The 14,140-nt window shown below is 47.0% G+C and overlaps 1 protein-coding gene across 1 annotated transcript; it reads left to right on the top strand.

Annotated features, from left to right (window-relative positions):
- The first annotated feature begins 12,455 nt into the window (after positions 1 to 12,455).
- Positions 12,456 to 13,397, top strand: LOC140914443 (olfactory receptor 52K2-like). Its single transcript, XM_073352273.1, has one exon. It carries the CDS (start codon positions 12,456 to 12,458, stop codon positions 13,395 to 13,397), a length of 942 nt encoding a protein of 313 aa, XP_073208374.1.
- The last annotated feature ends 743 nt before the right edge of the window (positions 13,398 to 14,140 follow it).

Raw genomic sequence — 14,140 nt, 5'->3', positions numbered from 1 at the left:
TATCACTTATAATTACTTAAAATCTGTCTTTTGTAGTTAATAAACTTGTTTTTATCTTGCCTAAAACCAGTGTGTGGAAATCATACTTAGGTGGGAAGCTGTTGCATATCTTCCTCCATGTTGAGAGAGGGAGTGAATTTCATGAGCTTACCCTGTACAGTTCTCTGTGCAGCACAAGATGGTACAATTTTGGGTTTACCCTTCAAAGAGGGGTGTGCACTTGAGTAACTGGGCAGTCCCTTAGCTGAGCCTTCCCATACAGAGCTGATTTCAGAAGCTGCAGCTGGGTGTGTCCCTACCTGTGTGTATGCTGGTGAAAGAGCAAGCGTGGAGAGCTTAGCAACTTGTCACAGCAGCATAGTGTGAGAGGGAGCCCAGGCTGATGGCTCATCTTTTTGATAAACTAAATAGATTGAGCTCCTTGAGTCTACCATTAAAACATATGTTTTCTAATCATTTAATCATTCTTGTGGCTTTTCTCTGAACCCTCTCCGACTTATTAACCACCTTCCTGAATTGTGGACTCCAGAACTGGACACAGGATTCCAGCAGTAGTCACGTCAGTGCCAAATACAGAGGTAAAATAACCTCTCTACACCTGCTTGAGATTCCCCTGTTCATGCATTCAAGGACTACACTTGCACTGGGAGCTCATGTTCAGCTGATTATTCACCATGACACTCAATCTTTTTTCAGAGTCACTGCTTCCCAGGACAGCATCCCCCATCCTGTAAATATGGCCTGCATTCTCTGTCCCTAGATTATGCATTTACATTTAGCTATATTACAACACATATGTTTTCTTGCACCCAGTTTACCGAGCAATGAAATCACACTGTATCAGTGACCTGTTCTCTTCATTATCTTCCACTCTGTATTGAGGAAGAGTGCCCCCCCACAGACCTGGTCGGGGCGTAACCTCTCACTGAGCCCTGGTGGATGGTATAAGCTTTATACAGAGTAAAACAGATTTATTTGGGGTTTGGATCCCATTGGGAGCTAGGCGCTGGAAGTAGGTGACTTGCTGAGCAGTTTTTGGTTAAAGTCTGAAGCTTTGAGGGCATGGACCAGACCCTGGGCGCTGAGTTGCAGCAGGTTTATGTGTCTGGCTCAACAAGACAGGGTTCTGGAATCCCAAGCTGGCAGGGAAAATGGGCTCAGAGGTAATTCGAACATGTCAAGTGACAGTCCCAAGGGGGTCTCTGTGACCGTCAAAATGCGTTTTAACACATATGTGAAATCCTTCCTCTAGGAAAAAAAAAAAACTTATGTTACATTAATAAGAAGGTAGACTGTGTCCTGGGAAGGAGTGAGTCTGAACAGGACTTGGGAGTCACAGTAGCTAGCCAAATGAATGTCAGTTCCAAGTTCAATGCTATAGCAAAAAAAGACAATCCTCAGATGCACAAGAAGAGGAAAGTCAAGTAGGAATAGGGACGTGGCACGACCTCTGTATAGGGCAATTACTGTGAGCCTATTAGTGGAATAATGTCCCCAGTTCTGCTGGCCACACTTCAGAAAGCATGTTGATAATTTGGAAAGGGTTCAGATCATAACCTAGCACACCCAGAAAATGTGCAATCATCCAACTGGCTCTGTGGAAAAGCCAGCAATCTCACCATCTACCATCCAGTGTCTGACCTCCCATTCCTAAACCAGCTAATGGAGAAATATTGACTCAGCACCAGGCCCTGGCCTGAGCCATGACTGAGAGAGAGCCAGGATGCTGTAGCTTTCAGGCAGCACTGGAGACAGTTTTTTAATGAGCTTCTTAATTAAAGCTGTTTTAGGCCAGGGCTACACGAGTCACTTTTGCTGGGATAGCAACATTGGCAACCAGGTGATTTTTTGCAACATTTCTAACCAGGCAAAAGCTCTAGTGTAGACACAGTTATGCCGGCATAAAAGCACTTTTGCTGGTGTAGCTTATTTTACTTACTGCCGGTTTAAGACGCGTCTACAGGAGGAGAGTTTGCCAGAAGGGCTACACTGCCTCTGATGGAGTCTTAAAACTTGGGTCAGGCGTGGGAGCTAAACTCTTGTTTTGTAACTGACCAGACACTGAGTTGGCAGCAGGTTCCTTTACCCTCCAACAGGGGCTACACGCTCCCCACATTGCCCCAATCCCAGGGGGGGGGGGGGGGACAGGCCTGACCCCTGCACTCTAGAACTGGCCCCAGCTCAGAGACCCATGGAGTCCCAATGGGTGTTTCCACAGTCCCAGCACAAGCCCTGCCTCGCCCCACTCGCTGGAGTCTTCCTGAGCCAAGCCTCTGATGTGGCTAGGCAGCCACGGCCTGTGAAGTCCTCAAGGTCATGCAGGAGCCATGCGGCTGAGGGGGCGGGCCAGCCCACATCCACAGGCAGAGATGGCCAAACCCAGTGTGAGCGAGTGGCCTTGTGACCTGGCCTATGGGGTTGCAATGACACTCAAATTCACAGCAGCTTTGTGATTCCTGCAACCAGTGGGCAGCCAGGGATTTTCTTGCAGCCGGATCTATGAATGACTCCAGGAACGTACAGCACTTGAAATGGCTCCTAGAGTTCATGAGCCTTGGCAAACCCTGCATGGCTTTTAATTTGTTTGATAATAATGAGCTTTCCCCTATGTTTCTACTTGTCCCTGGTGCATCGACCTGCCCAGCCACCCGGGGTGCCGTATGCCCAAGCAGGGGGAAGCAGGGGACTGTTTCCTCAGTCTCAGACTCTCTGCTGAGCTGTGACTGTTGAGGTGAGGCAGAACCCTGCTGGGATCCCCCAGCGATGGCTATAAACCTCCCTGCCCAGTACTCCTCCGGCACTTCTCGGAGACTCTTTGGACACCTCCCGCTGCTCGGGGCAGCCCCTCTGCTGAGCCGGAGCTGGGTGAGTGCAGAGCTCTGGAGCCCGGAAATGGCCCTGGTTAGCAGCACCTGCCCCACATGATAGCCCAGAGAAAGCATAGCTGAGACAGGTGAGGGTGCATCCTGCAGATTGTGCCAGGCCAGGGAAGCTCAGATAGGGGCAGGCTGAGGGTCTGGGGAGAGAGCTCTGAGAGCCACTTGTCTGGAAGATTACTCTGCAGGAAAGGAGCTTAGCCTGGGTGACCCTCTTAGCTTTATCTCCCTTTAACTGCCCAGCAGGGGCAGGGTTATTCAGTGGGGCTTGGCTGGGAAATGTGAATTCAGTGTGAATTTCCCTCTCCCACACAGTATATAAGCGGCGTATATATCCCAGAATATGATCAAGCTAATTGCAACCATTCCAGTGCATTCCTCCAGAATGAATTGATAAAATAGAACACCACATAGTTAATGGTTAATTTGGAGATGGGCTTTCAGGAGCAAGGTCATAAGCACTCGCAGTTTTGCTAATTAGTATAAGAAAAGTGAATAACTACAAATAAAAAACATATATGTAAATAAACAGCCATAAGTCTAGACACCTCTAAAAATAAAAGTCTATTAAACATTAAAAAAATAACAACTTAATAGGGGTCATTGTGACTTATATGTTTTATAGAAGTTAGTTATAAAAAAATAAATAATAAAGCATACTTGGGAGCAATCCTCGGTGGCTGTCCTGAATAGACGTTTTCCTGACACCTTTACTCCCCGGCAGGGAGGTGTTTGGCCAGCACTGACCTTTCATTGATTACTCAATACAGTCTCAGAACATAGGTAAATATCTGGGATGTTCTTAACCTGTTGCTTATTTCTGAGTGTGCTTAAATCTAGTGTACTGCAGTGATAGACAAGAGCATACTGACTTGCGTTACTCCTTGATCAGACAGAATCACTAAGTTCCTCTTGGTTTACTTCTTACACTGCCTGAAGTGAAATAGTTAAATTGCCCCTCTTGGGGGTTCTGACAAACCCCGGCAACAGATACTGGTGAGCCGAGCCAGGAGTGGTGTAAGGACAGGAACGATTAATGCACGTGGTGTGTTTGTGTTATTTGCAATAGGTGAGGGGGGCAGTGGAACTGGGTAGCAACCTGTAATTCTTCACACCATGGCTTGTGTGTTGATTTGCAGTCACACTCCATTGTTGGTTTACAGGCTTAGGCCAAAAAGTCTGATTAAGGAAAAAAGAGATGTCAGAAGGACAGGAAACACCTGAAAAAAAGAAACTAGAAATAGCTTTGAATAACAGCTTGGCAAATTTTATACAGAAAAAAAAACGTGGGAACAGCCCTTGGAAGGCTCCAGCATTTAGTGGCCCTGGAGAGTTCTTGCAGCTCTGTAAACCATGGGACGCCTGGGCTGGAACAGGAAAAGGGGGGGATCCTAATGTTAAAGAAAAGAAAAAAAGCTGCATTACAGGGGCTATGGATGGCACAACAAACAGGAGTTAGAATATTTAAGGGTTAAAAGAAAAAGAAAAAAGAAAAAAAAATATAACTAATTTCTCGGCAAATTCTGAAACTCTCCGAGCCACCCCCCTCTCACACAAGCAGCACAGCTGGTAGCTATGCAGAAGCGAGTGTGTAATAGTAAAAAAAGCCCACCAGGCTGGAGCAGGAAGTGTCCATGTTAAGACAGCAGAAAACGGAGAGTGAATCGGCTGTCAGAGCCTTAATGCTGGAATCCCATAGTAGAGCTCAGGCTGACCATGGGAATGTAAGAGGCAAATTTGTGCTCTTAGCACTATGTTGGGAGAGCAGAAGGGAAGAGTGGCTGTGATTCGAGGTAGTCACAGCCTGGGAAGGGGGCGCGGGTCAGATGAGGATATCGACTTGTGTCCTTCTCATTATGATAACGAGAAAAGTAATCCCCATGATCTTCCTTTTCCCTTGGGCACTTCTAAGGAATCCCCTTATGGTCCCCTGCTTGGAACACTGGAAAAGCTGCAGAAGCCCCAGCCCATGGCTTCCATATTGACCACCTCAGTATGGAAACAGGGTGGTCAGAGGGGGGAGGAACAGAAAAGCAGGGGGAAGTTAGACCCTTTCCCCCTGATCAGGTTAGAGCTGCAGGGAAATGATCTGGTCTGTTACATCAGAGCACAGCCTTGGGGTGCCTGGCCAGGGTAGCTGGCACCCCTGGACTTACCCCAACAGATATGACTGCTTTGGTAAGTGAATGTATAACCCCTGAGGATTTTGCAGGGCTTTCTTACAGCACCCAGGTATGGACACCTCCTGAAAATAATGATGCCCCAAACCACATGTACTTACAAGGGGAAGTGTTAGAGGCACTTTCCCCAGGGGAAAGTCTTGTGGTAATATTCCATCAGGAGAAGCAACAAAGGGGGGGAAACCAGAAAGCTATGTGGCTAAGAAGAAATTAGCATTTAAGAACTCTGGGTTAACTATTCCTCAGCATCCTGTATATGAGTCACATGAATTTAAACAGGCTTTGAGTCAATGCTTTATCCGCATGATTCAAATGGCCCTGGCTGGCAATTACCCAGAGGAGGTTCTTTTAAGAGACATCGAAGCAAAGGCTAAGGAAGCCTATCAGGCCAAGAAAGAAATTTACCCTCCTAAAAAGAAAGTTGACAAGTTGGCTGCAGTTACTGTCCCAGATGCTGGCCCCAAGGAGGCCAAAAAGGAACAAAAATAAGTAAATAAATAAATAAAACCTCTTAAAGGGTCAAACCAAGTCTCCTAATCCCTGGCAACTGACAATGTAAAGACGGCTCCTAAGGTACGAGCCAAAAAATGGACTGCCCACTTCTGACTTGTTGTTAAAGCTGGCTGAGCATGAAGGGAAATCCCCGAGTGCACCCCTGCTACTACCACCACTGCCAGTTGCCTCCCTGTAGGGAGGCCGGGCACCCCCAGCTCCCCCAGTCATGGCACATTTGGACACCGATGGGCAGGAAGCTTCATGGTTCATGTGGAGTTTGAAGGTGGGGCGTGCGGACAAAATCTGCGGCTAGATACAGGTGCCACTTACTCCCTGACTAGTAACCAGAATAAGAACTTGTCTGGCCCTCCTGCTGGAGTTAAGACCTTACAGGGATTAAATGAGGTGCAGAGTGTTGTTCCCTTTTGCAAAAGTATTTTATATTGAATAAAATAACAAAGGGTAATTTGACTTAATGGATCTGGGAGAAGAAGGGATTTTAGGAATTGTTGTCATAAGAGAACTAAACATCTTAGTTGATTTTGCTAACAGGGTTCTGTGGGAAACACCTCTTGGTAAATCCTGGGAACCAGTAAAGATTTCAGCAAGCTACTGGATATTAGCCCTTAAGGGATTTAAATAATTGGAGGGGCCCAAATGGGCTCCAGAAGTTCTGGCAATTGCAAAGTAATACAGGGAGGTGTGGGCCAAAAACAAAATAAAATGTGGTCAAATTAAAACAAAAATCCGAGTTACAGACCCTGATCCCCCACCCCTGAAGCAAAACAGGTTTCCAAGAGAGGCACAATCCAAACTAAAAGTACAATTAATGGGCTTTAAGCCAAGGGGTTTTAGTGGAACAGTCAAGCCCCAATAATGCTGCTCTCTGGCCGGTCCTAAAACGCAATGGAAAGACTTGGAGGCTGGAAGTTGATTTTTGTCCCCTTAATTGGGTTACATCCCTGATGGCCCCCATAGTGGCTAAGTATTGGGAGATGATGGCCTCCATAGTGTGTGTGTGTGTGGGGGGGGCACTCAGTGGTTTTCAGTTTTAGATCTAGCCAATGTTTTCTTTGCTATCCCTTTACATGGGAACAGCTATTACAAATTTGCTTTTACCTTAAAATAAAACAGTTATGTTTTGCCAAAACTCCCCTGGGATGGACTAACAGCCCTATTATTTCCCATGCCCATGCAGTTAAGCTGTAGAATGGAATGCCTAAAAGAGAAAGTGTGATTTCTTATGTGGATGACATCCTGATTTGCACCCAGACCAAAAAATAAATTGGAAGTACTGGATAGGGTGTTACCAAAAATTCAGAAAACTGGGTTCAAAGTAAGCCCAAAGAAAGCCCAGTTGTGTTCCCAACAAGCGACTTACCTTGCAGTGACTTTGGGACAGGAGGGAAGTTCCTCTGATCAGCAGAGAGTGGAGCTGATTCTTAAATTACCAGCTCCCACAGAGGTTACAGCTTTCAGATCAGGAATGGTAAATTTCTCCTGAAATTTTATAAAGGGATTTTCATAAAAGGCAGCCCCACTGCATAATTTGTTAAACAAGGGGGTGATTTAAATTTCTTAAACAGCAGATTGACGGACATGATCATTCCCCTCTGTTCAACATTGGTGAGGCCTTATCTGGAGTACTGTGTCCAGTTTTGGGCCCCACACTACAAGAAGGATGTGGAAAAATTGGAGAGAGTCCAGCGAAGGGCAACAAAAATTATTAGGAGTCTGGAACACATGACTTAGGAGGAGAGGCTGAGGGAACTGAGATTGTTTAGTCTACAGAAGAGAAGAATGAGGGGGGATTTGATAGCTGCTTTCAACTACCTGAAAGGTGGATCCAAGGAGGATGGATCTAGACTATTCTCAGTGATAGCAGATGACAGGACAAGGAATAATGGTCTCAAGTTGTAGTGGGGAAGATTTAGGTTGGATATTAGGAAAAACTTTTTCACTAGGAGGGTGGTGAAACACTGGAATGCGTTACCTAGGGAGGTGGTAGAATCTCCTTCCTTAGAAGTTTTTAAGGTCAGGCTTGACAAAGCCCTGGCTGGGATGATTTAATTGGGGATTGGTCGTGCTTTGAGCAGGGGGGTGGACTAGATGACCTCCAGAGGTCCCTTCCAACCCTGGTATTCTATGATTCTATGATTCTATGAATGGAACTGGGATCACCCACCGCAGGAAGCCACGATCCAGTTAAAACAGGCTTTAGTTGAGGCCCCATCTTTGGCATATCCTCAGGTGGAACAACCTTTTGTGTTACAGCTGGCAACTACAGAAAAGGGATTAGAAGATCTGCTAAGTCAGAATCATGGAACAGGACTCTGTCCTGTGGCTTATGCCTTCAAAATTTTAAATAAAATAGAAAGTGGGTTTACTCCATGTAAAAAAAATAAAGCTTTTTAGCATTAGTTTGGCCTTAGAAGCATTAAGAATATCCGGTGGGATTGTCCCCAGTGTTATTAAAAACTGCCCACTCCCCAGTAAAGTATGTGCTCAGTAAAAAAAATTAAGAATGTCCATGTGTCCATCCACAGACTAGAAAAGTGGACCCTAGCCTTGTTAAATACAAATGTAAATATAACCCCCCCCTTCCAGTGGTGTCCACCAGTAACCTATGGTTTCATGATAGAGGGTGAGGAGAATGAGTGTCCCTTACCAGAGCCAGTACCCCTAGACTCCTCTCCCTTTGAGGCAGGATCTGTGTTAAATGAAATACAGGACAAGGTGAATGTGATATGGTTTGCATATGGCTCCTGTTTTCACAAAAAGGGAAGCCATACACAGGATATGGTGCTGTACAATTTCCTACTAATGGGGTATTTAGAGGACAGTGCCTGCCGCACTCTGCCCAGGCAGCTGCGATTGTGGCCACCACAGTAGCCCTTGAACATACCCCCACCACTCAGAGGATGGCCGTTTTACTGATTCGGATTGGGTCCCCCGTGCCCCACTGCACTGGGTTCCCAAGTAAAAAAAAAAAAAGTCATGAAATCTGTAGATGGGAAGCCCACAGAGCATGCTGATTAGTTAATATATGTGTGGTCTTTAGCAAAGGCATGGAATATGCTAACACATCTGAAAAAAGGGGAATGCTCCTTAAAAAAATCTGAGGAAGAAAAATGGAATAACCGGGCTGATCAAGAAGCAAAACAAGGGGCAAGGGAAGGAGAGAAAGGAAATGCTGAACAAATAGATTTACTCACCCTTCAAAGTCAAAGTCAAAGATCCCCATCTAGCACAGATCGTAGCAAGAAAACAATAAAGAGAATGGAAAGTGTGGCAACATGAGTCCAAATTAATTCTAGCCACTAAGATTGGCAAGAAAGAAGGAGTAGTTTGGGTGATACCCACAGTATTAAGAACAAAAATGATTTATTTAGCCCATAGGGGGCATTTGAAAGTAAAAAAAAGTAAAATCAACCTTGGCTAGATTGCAAGCCACCAGCTGGTGGCCAAATGTAAGCAGTAATGTGGGGCAGTTTGTAAATAACTGTCTACCCTGTGCAGCCAATAATGCTGATTCCAAAGTAATCAAAGGACCTCTAAGAAACCAGAGGATTGAAGGACCTTGGGCCCATTTAGAGATTGATTACATTGGCCCTTTGCCAAGAACGGCCAGGGTTAATCTGTATTGTTTAGTGATTGTTGATCCATTTATTAAACGGATTGAAGTAATCACAACCGAAAATAATACAGCCCAAATAACAGCCTAGGTGCTCATTAAGTAGGTAATAACATGGTGAGGAATCCCCCCCAAAATTAATTCAGATCAAGGGGAATTCCCTTCATTGGGAATATCACCAAAGGAATTTGTCAAGCATTAGAAATTAAGCAGGGACTGCACATAGCAGGGCACTCTCAAAGTTCAGGCCAAATAGAAAAAAAAAATAACCACACTCTTAAAACAGCTCTAAAGAAAGTAGTGAACCTGCTGGGTAAAGACTGGGACATCAGCTGTGGTCCCCATGAAGTTACCTCATTCAAGGCAATGACTGGAAGAGATGTGTTCTTTCCAGAACAAAGATGGGTAGATGGGACACCACCCGATAACCTGCAAACTCGAGTCCTTTCAGACCAATAGATGCAGCGGGTGTTAAAAGTTGTCACGAGTACTCGTAGGCAGGTTGCTGGGGCCCTAGAGTTAATATTGGGGGGAAAAATAAAAAATGGGTCCAATCCAGAACCCCAGGAGTGGCAGATGGGGAATATGTTTATGTAGCGACTAATTAAAAAAAAAACCCATGCTCTAAGTCCAGTCTGGGCAGGCCTGTAAAAATTTGCAATAAGGCAAGTCCCACTGATTATCAGTTAGAAATCTGTACAAAAAAACCCCAGCAACACTAAAATGATTCCACTCCTCACAGATAAAACAGTGAAAAAAAAGAAATCCTAATCAGCCCCAAACAAATTAAAATTACTGCACATGCTAGACCCCAAAATGGCGTTTGGAGCACAATAAAAAATAATTAAGAACCCACTCCCGAGAAAGGTGGGGGGAGGCGGGGAAGCTCAGCCAGCTGGTCTAAGTACAAATTAATATGTTCAGTTTGTATTATTATGTAACCTCCCTCTATATAAAATAAAAGATTTGTTTTGTGTTTCAGATCAAGTGGTGAATGTTCAAAAATTTAAAAAGATAAGGCACTCCTGGGTGGTGTGTTTGCTGGAATTGCAACTCCAGGCGTGCTTCTTTAAATGTATAAATCCAAAAGCTGTTGTATTTGAGGCAAGGGAAGACTTCCCATAAATAACTGCAAAATGAAGAGTGAACAATACCCTTGACATCACTACTGGCTTCAATATCCTGGGGAAACAACTTACTCTTATAGACCCCCCGGGATGGACACTCTCCCACTAAGGTAAAGCTGAAAGGCTTGGACTTAGACAAAGTAAACATCAGTGTGGGAATAAACAACTGGTAATGCATTATAGTTTCAACGAAGCTAGTTTAGTTAAACAGATGCAAACCCTTGTGTGGGCACTTTTATTTTGGTTTAAATTTCTCCCTAATCTTCTTAAACTTAATTGCAATAAGCCATTCTTAGTCTGAAATCAAAATGTCCACAAAGTCTTTTGCACCAATTTAACTGAATGAGTATAAAATTGCACCCTATGTTAAACCAGAACAACCCCATGTATACACGAGCCCCAACCTCTACTTTGCATCCAGTGACCCCGGAAAACCCAGGCCAGGAGCTGGTCGAAGTTCTCCTAGCTTGCACGAAGCCACTAGTACGCTGCAGTTAGATCACAGATCTTAAACACACGGCCTTTGGAGTTATTTCCTGCAGCCCGCCATAGGTGCTGACTCCACCAGCAGCCAGGTTCCCCTCACCCCGCACCTCTCCTCCAAAAGGGTTCATTAGAGGAAGGCGGGCTACATGTGTAGGTGTCAGCTTGGGCTGACGCACCCACACTTGTTCTGACCCAGCTCTCTCACTACAAATAGAAGTGCAGGTTTCAGAGCAGCAGCCGTGTTAGTCTGTATTCGCAAAAAGAAGAGGAGGACTTGGGGCACCTTAGAGACGAACCAATTTATTTGAGCATGAGCTTTTGTGAGCTACAGCTGCCATGGTGTGAGTAGTGGGACAGGCCAGCCTCCCAAATACACAGCTAGGGGTACCCATGGCCTTGAATTCTGCCCCCTGCACCACCACGGCTACCCTGCTGTGTTTAGCATGCTGGCTCTCTCAGGGCTGGGAGCGACGTTTCCAGCTGCTGTGGAGACAAACCCCCACACCCTAGGCGGAGGCGTGAGAACATCACTGGGGGAAAAGTAGGCAAGGCGTGCCCTGCGTTCCCGTCGTGAAATCATTTGTTCCCAATCCTTTGGGCGCTTTGTGTGCAAAGCTCCCTCCAATGTCCATAGGACACCTGGGCTCAGAGAGCTCCGTGGTCAAATGCCTGATGTGAACCTCCTGGGTCCTCCCTCCAAAAGGCAGGGCTGTGAAAAAGGCCACATCTCTCCCGGGAATATGCGGAGCTCAGCCCTGTGTCTCCTGGCACCAGGGCCGTCCTTAGGCATATGTGTAGGACACCCGAAAATCTGGGGCACTCCTGGGTCTTAGAGTCTACCCCCTCTCTGCCTCTTCCTAACCCATCATGGCAGCTTTTCCCTAGCTGTGGATCCTGAAAAAAGAGACTTTAGGCACAACAGAATCAGTCCAGCTGAAGGGTTTTCTCCTCTCATGTGTATTTATTGCTGGAATTGATGCTGGCTTGACAGCCCTGGAGAAAGCTTTGGGGGAGCCAATCTATAATCCCCCATGCCATTCCAATAGACCTCATCTTTGACTGACAGAGGCTGCCTCTGTCCCACAAGAATCAGGGCTGAGCCATCCAAATCCTTTACTCATGTGAATGGTAATGCTCACATCACTTTCCCTCCCCTCCCCTGCTGCAGGTATTCAGGAGGCAGTGCACAATTTGTAAAAATGGTTTGAATCAGGTCTCTCTTTCAGCTTCCTGCAATGGGCCAGATCTCCAGCTGCTGTACATGGGTACAACTCTAATGGCTCTCTGCCCATTTATGCCAGCTCAGGACTGGGCCTGATGAATCTATTTTAAGGCAGGTTTTTCATGGACAGTTCATAGTGCATCTAATGAGAGGAGTGTAGAGAAAAAGAAACAGAGCTTTGAACTGCTACAGAGCCCTCACTTACCGCTTATTGTCTCTGTAATGAGGGTGGAATGGCTGCAGTGCAGGAGCAGGAATAGGTTATTTGTGACTCGCTCTTCATGTGGCATTAGCACAGGACACGTGAAGAACTAATGCTGAAAAAACGCCGTCTTGTTGGGTTCCCATCAGACGGTTACTGATTCTTTTAATGGTTAGTTACAGGGGCAGGAAGTAGCCGTGCCGTGGAATTGAACACACCCAACCGACCCCACCATGGCAGCTTCCAACTGGACCACGCCCCACCCCTCCACCTTCATCCTCCTCGGCATCCCGGGGCTGGAGGCGGCGCACGTCTGGATCTCCATCCCCTTCTGCTCCGTCTACCTTCTGTCCCTCCTGGGGAATGGCCTCCTCCTGGCTGTTATCAAGACCGAGCCGAGCCTCCATGAGCCCATGTACCTTTTCCTTTCCATGCTGGCGCTCGCCGACCTGGTCGTATCCACCACCACCCTGCCCAAAACCCTCTGCATTTTCTGGTTCAGAGACAAGGCTATTCACATCAACAGTTGCCTGGCCCAGATTTTTTTGATTCACTCAGTTACTACCATGGAGTCTGGGTTCATGCTGGCCATGGCCTTTGATCGCTACGTTGCTATCTGTAACCCACTGCGACACTCGGCCATCCTGACCAATCGGGCCATAACCAAGATAGGGTTGGGAGTTGTGATGAGGGGATGTGTGTTATTAGGCCCACACCCATTCCTGCTTCAGCGACTCCCATACTGCAGGACCAAAGTCATTTCTCACACCTATTGTGAGTTCATGGCGATGGTGAAACTGGCCTGTGCAGACACAACAGTCATGAGTGCCTATAGTCTAGCAGTAGCGTTTCTTGCCGCGGGATCAGATTTTATCCTCATTGTCCTGTCCTACATCCTGATCCTCTGGGCCGTCTTCAGATTCCCCTCCAAGAAGGCACGGCAGAAGTCCCTTGGCACCTGCAGTTCCCATGTTTGTGTCATGCTGGTGTTTTACATCCCCGCGCTCTTCAACTTCCTCTCCCACCGCTTCGGCCACGTGGCTCCCCACATTCACATCCTCAGTGCCAACATTTACCTGCTCTTCCCTCCCATGATGAACCCCATCATCTATGGGGTGAGGACCCCTGGGATCAGGCAGAGGGCGCTCCACATCTTGGGCGTCAAATCAGCCTGAAGGCTCACGGGACGGGTCAGCGGCTGGGGAGCAAGATGGGTGCCAGGGCCAGCAGGGTCGGGGATCCAGACAGTTCAGTCACCGCCCACTGTGGAACCCCTTTTCAGCCTTACTGAGCAGCAGGGCTAATAAACAGGCTTGTCTGGGTCTGCAGCACAACAGAGCTTTGACTTTTCACTGCTCCAGAACATTGTTATCACTTGACATTTATGTTGGCCCCGTCAAGATCAGGGCCTCCTTGTGCGAGGTGCTCTGTGACATAATGCTAGAGACCATCCCTGCCCCATGGGCTTCAATCCAAACAGACAAGACGGACCAACTGTGGGCAAGGCAGCGCTGTGGTCACGCCAGATCACAAGTGGGGAATGAGGCCGAGAGAGCCCAAGGACTTGCCCAACATCACACAGGGAATCTAAGAGAAAGCCAGCCAAGCTCTCCCTATTGGGCGTGAGGAGAAATAGTCCCCTGGGGGTAGGTTACCACCAGCTGCCCCATGCACGGGGTTTGAACCTGATCTGGTCATTGTCAAATGGAGGAGATTGGATTATGCCGGACTCCGGCCTAAGCCACTTAACACAGATCTAAGCCCTGGTCCAGAGCCTGAACCACAAGCCCAGACTCCCAATCTACCACATGGCAAACTCATGCCCAGCCGACTACCTGTCTCCCTGCCATGCACCCTCTCATGTCCAGCTGGCTGCCTCTACCACCCGCCACGCACCCTCTCACACCCAGCCAGGTGT

Source organism: Lepidochelys kempii, chromosome 1 (genome assembly GCF_965140265.1).
Source record: "Lepidochelys kempii isolate rLepKem1 chromosome 1, rLepKem1.hap2, whole genome shotgun sequence".
Lineage (NCBI taxonomy): Eukaryota > Metazoa > Chordata > Testudines > Cheloniidae > Lepidochelys > Lepidochelys kempii.
This window is presented reverse-complemented; position numbering and strand designations above follow the sequence as displayed.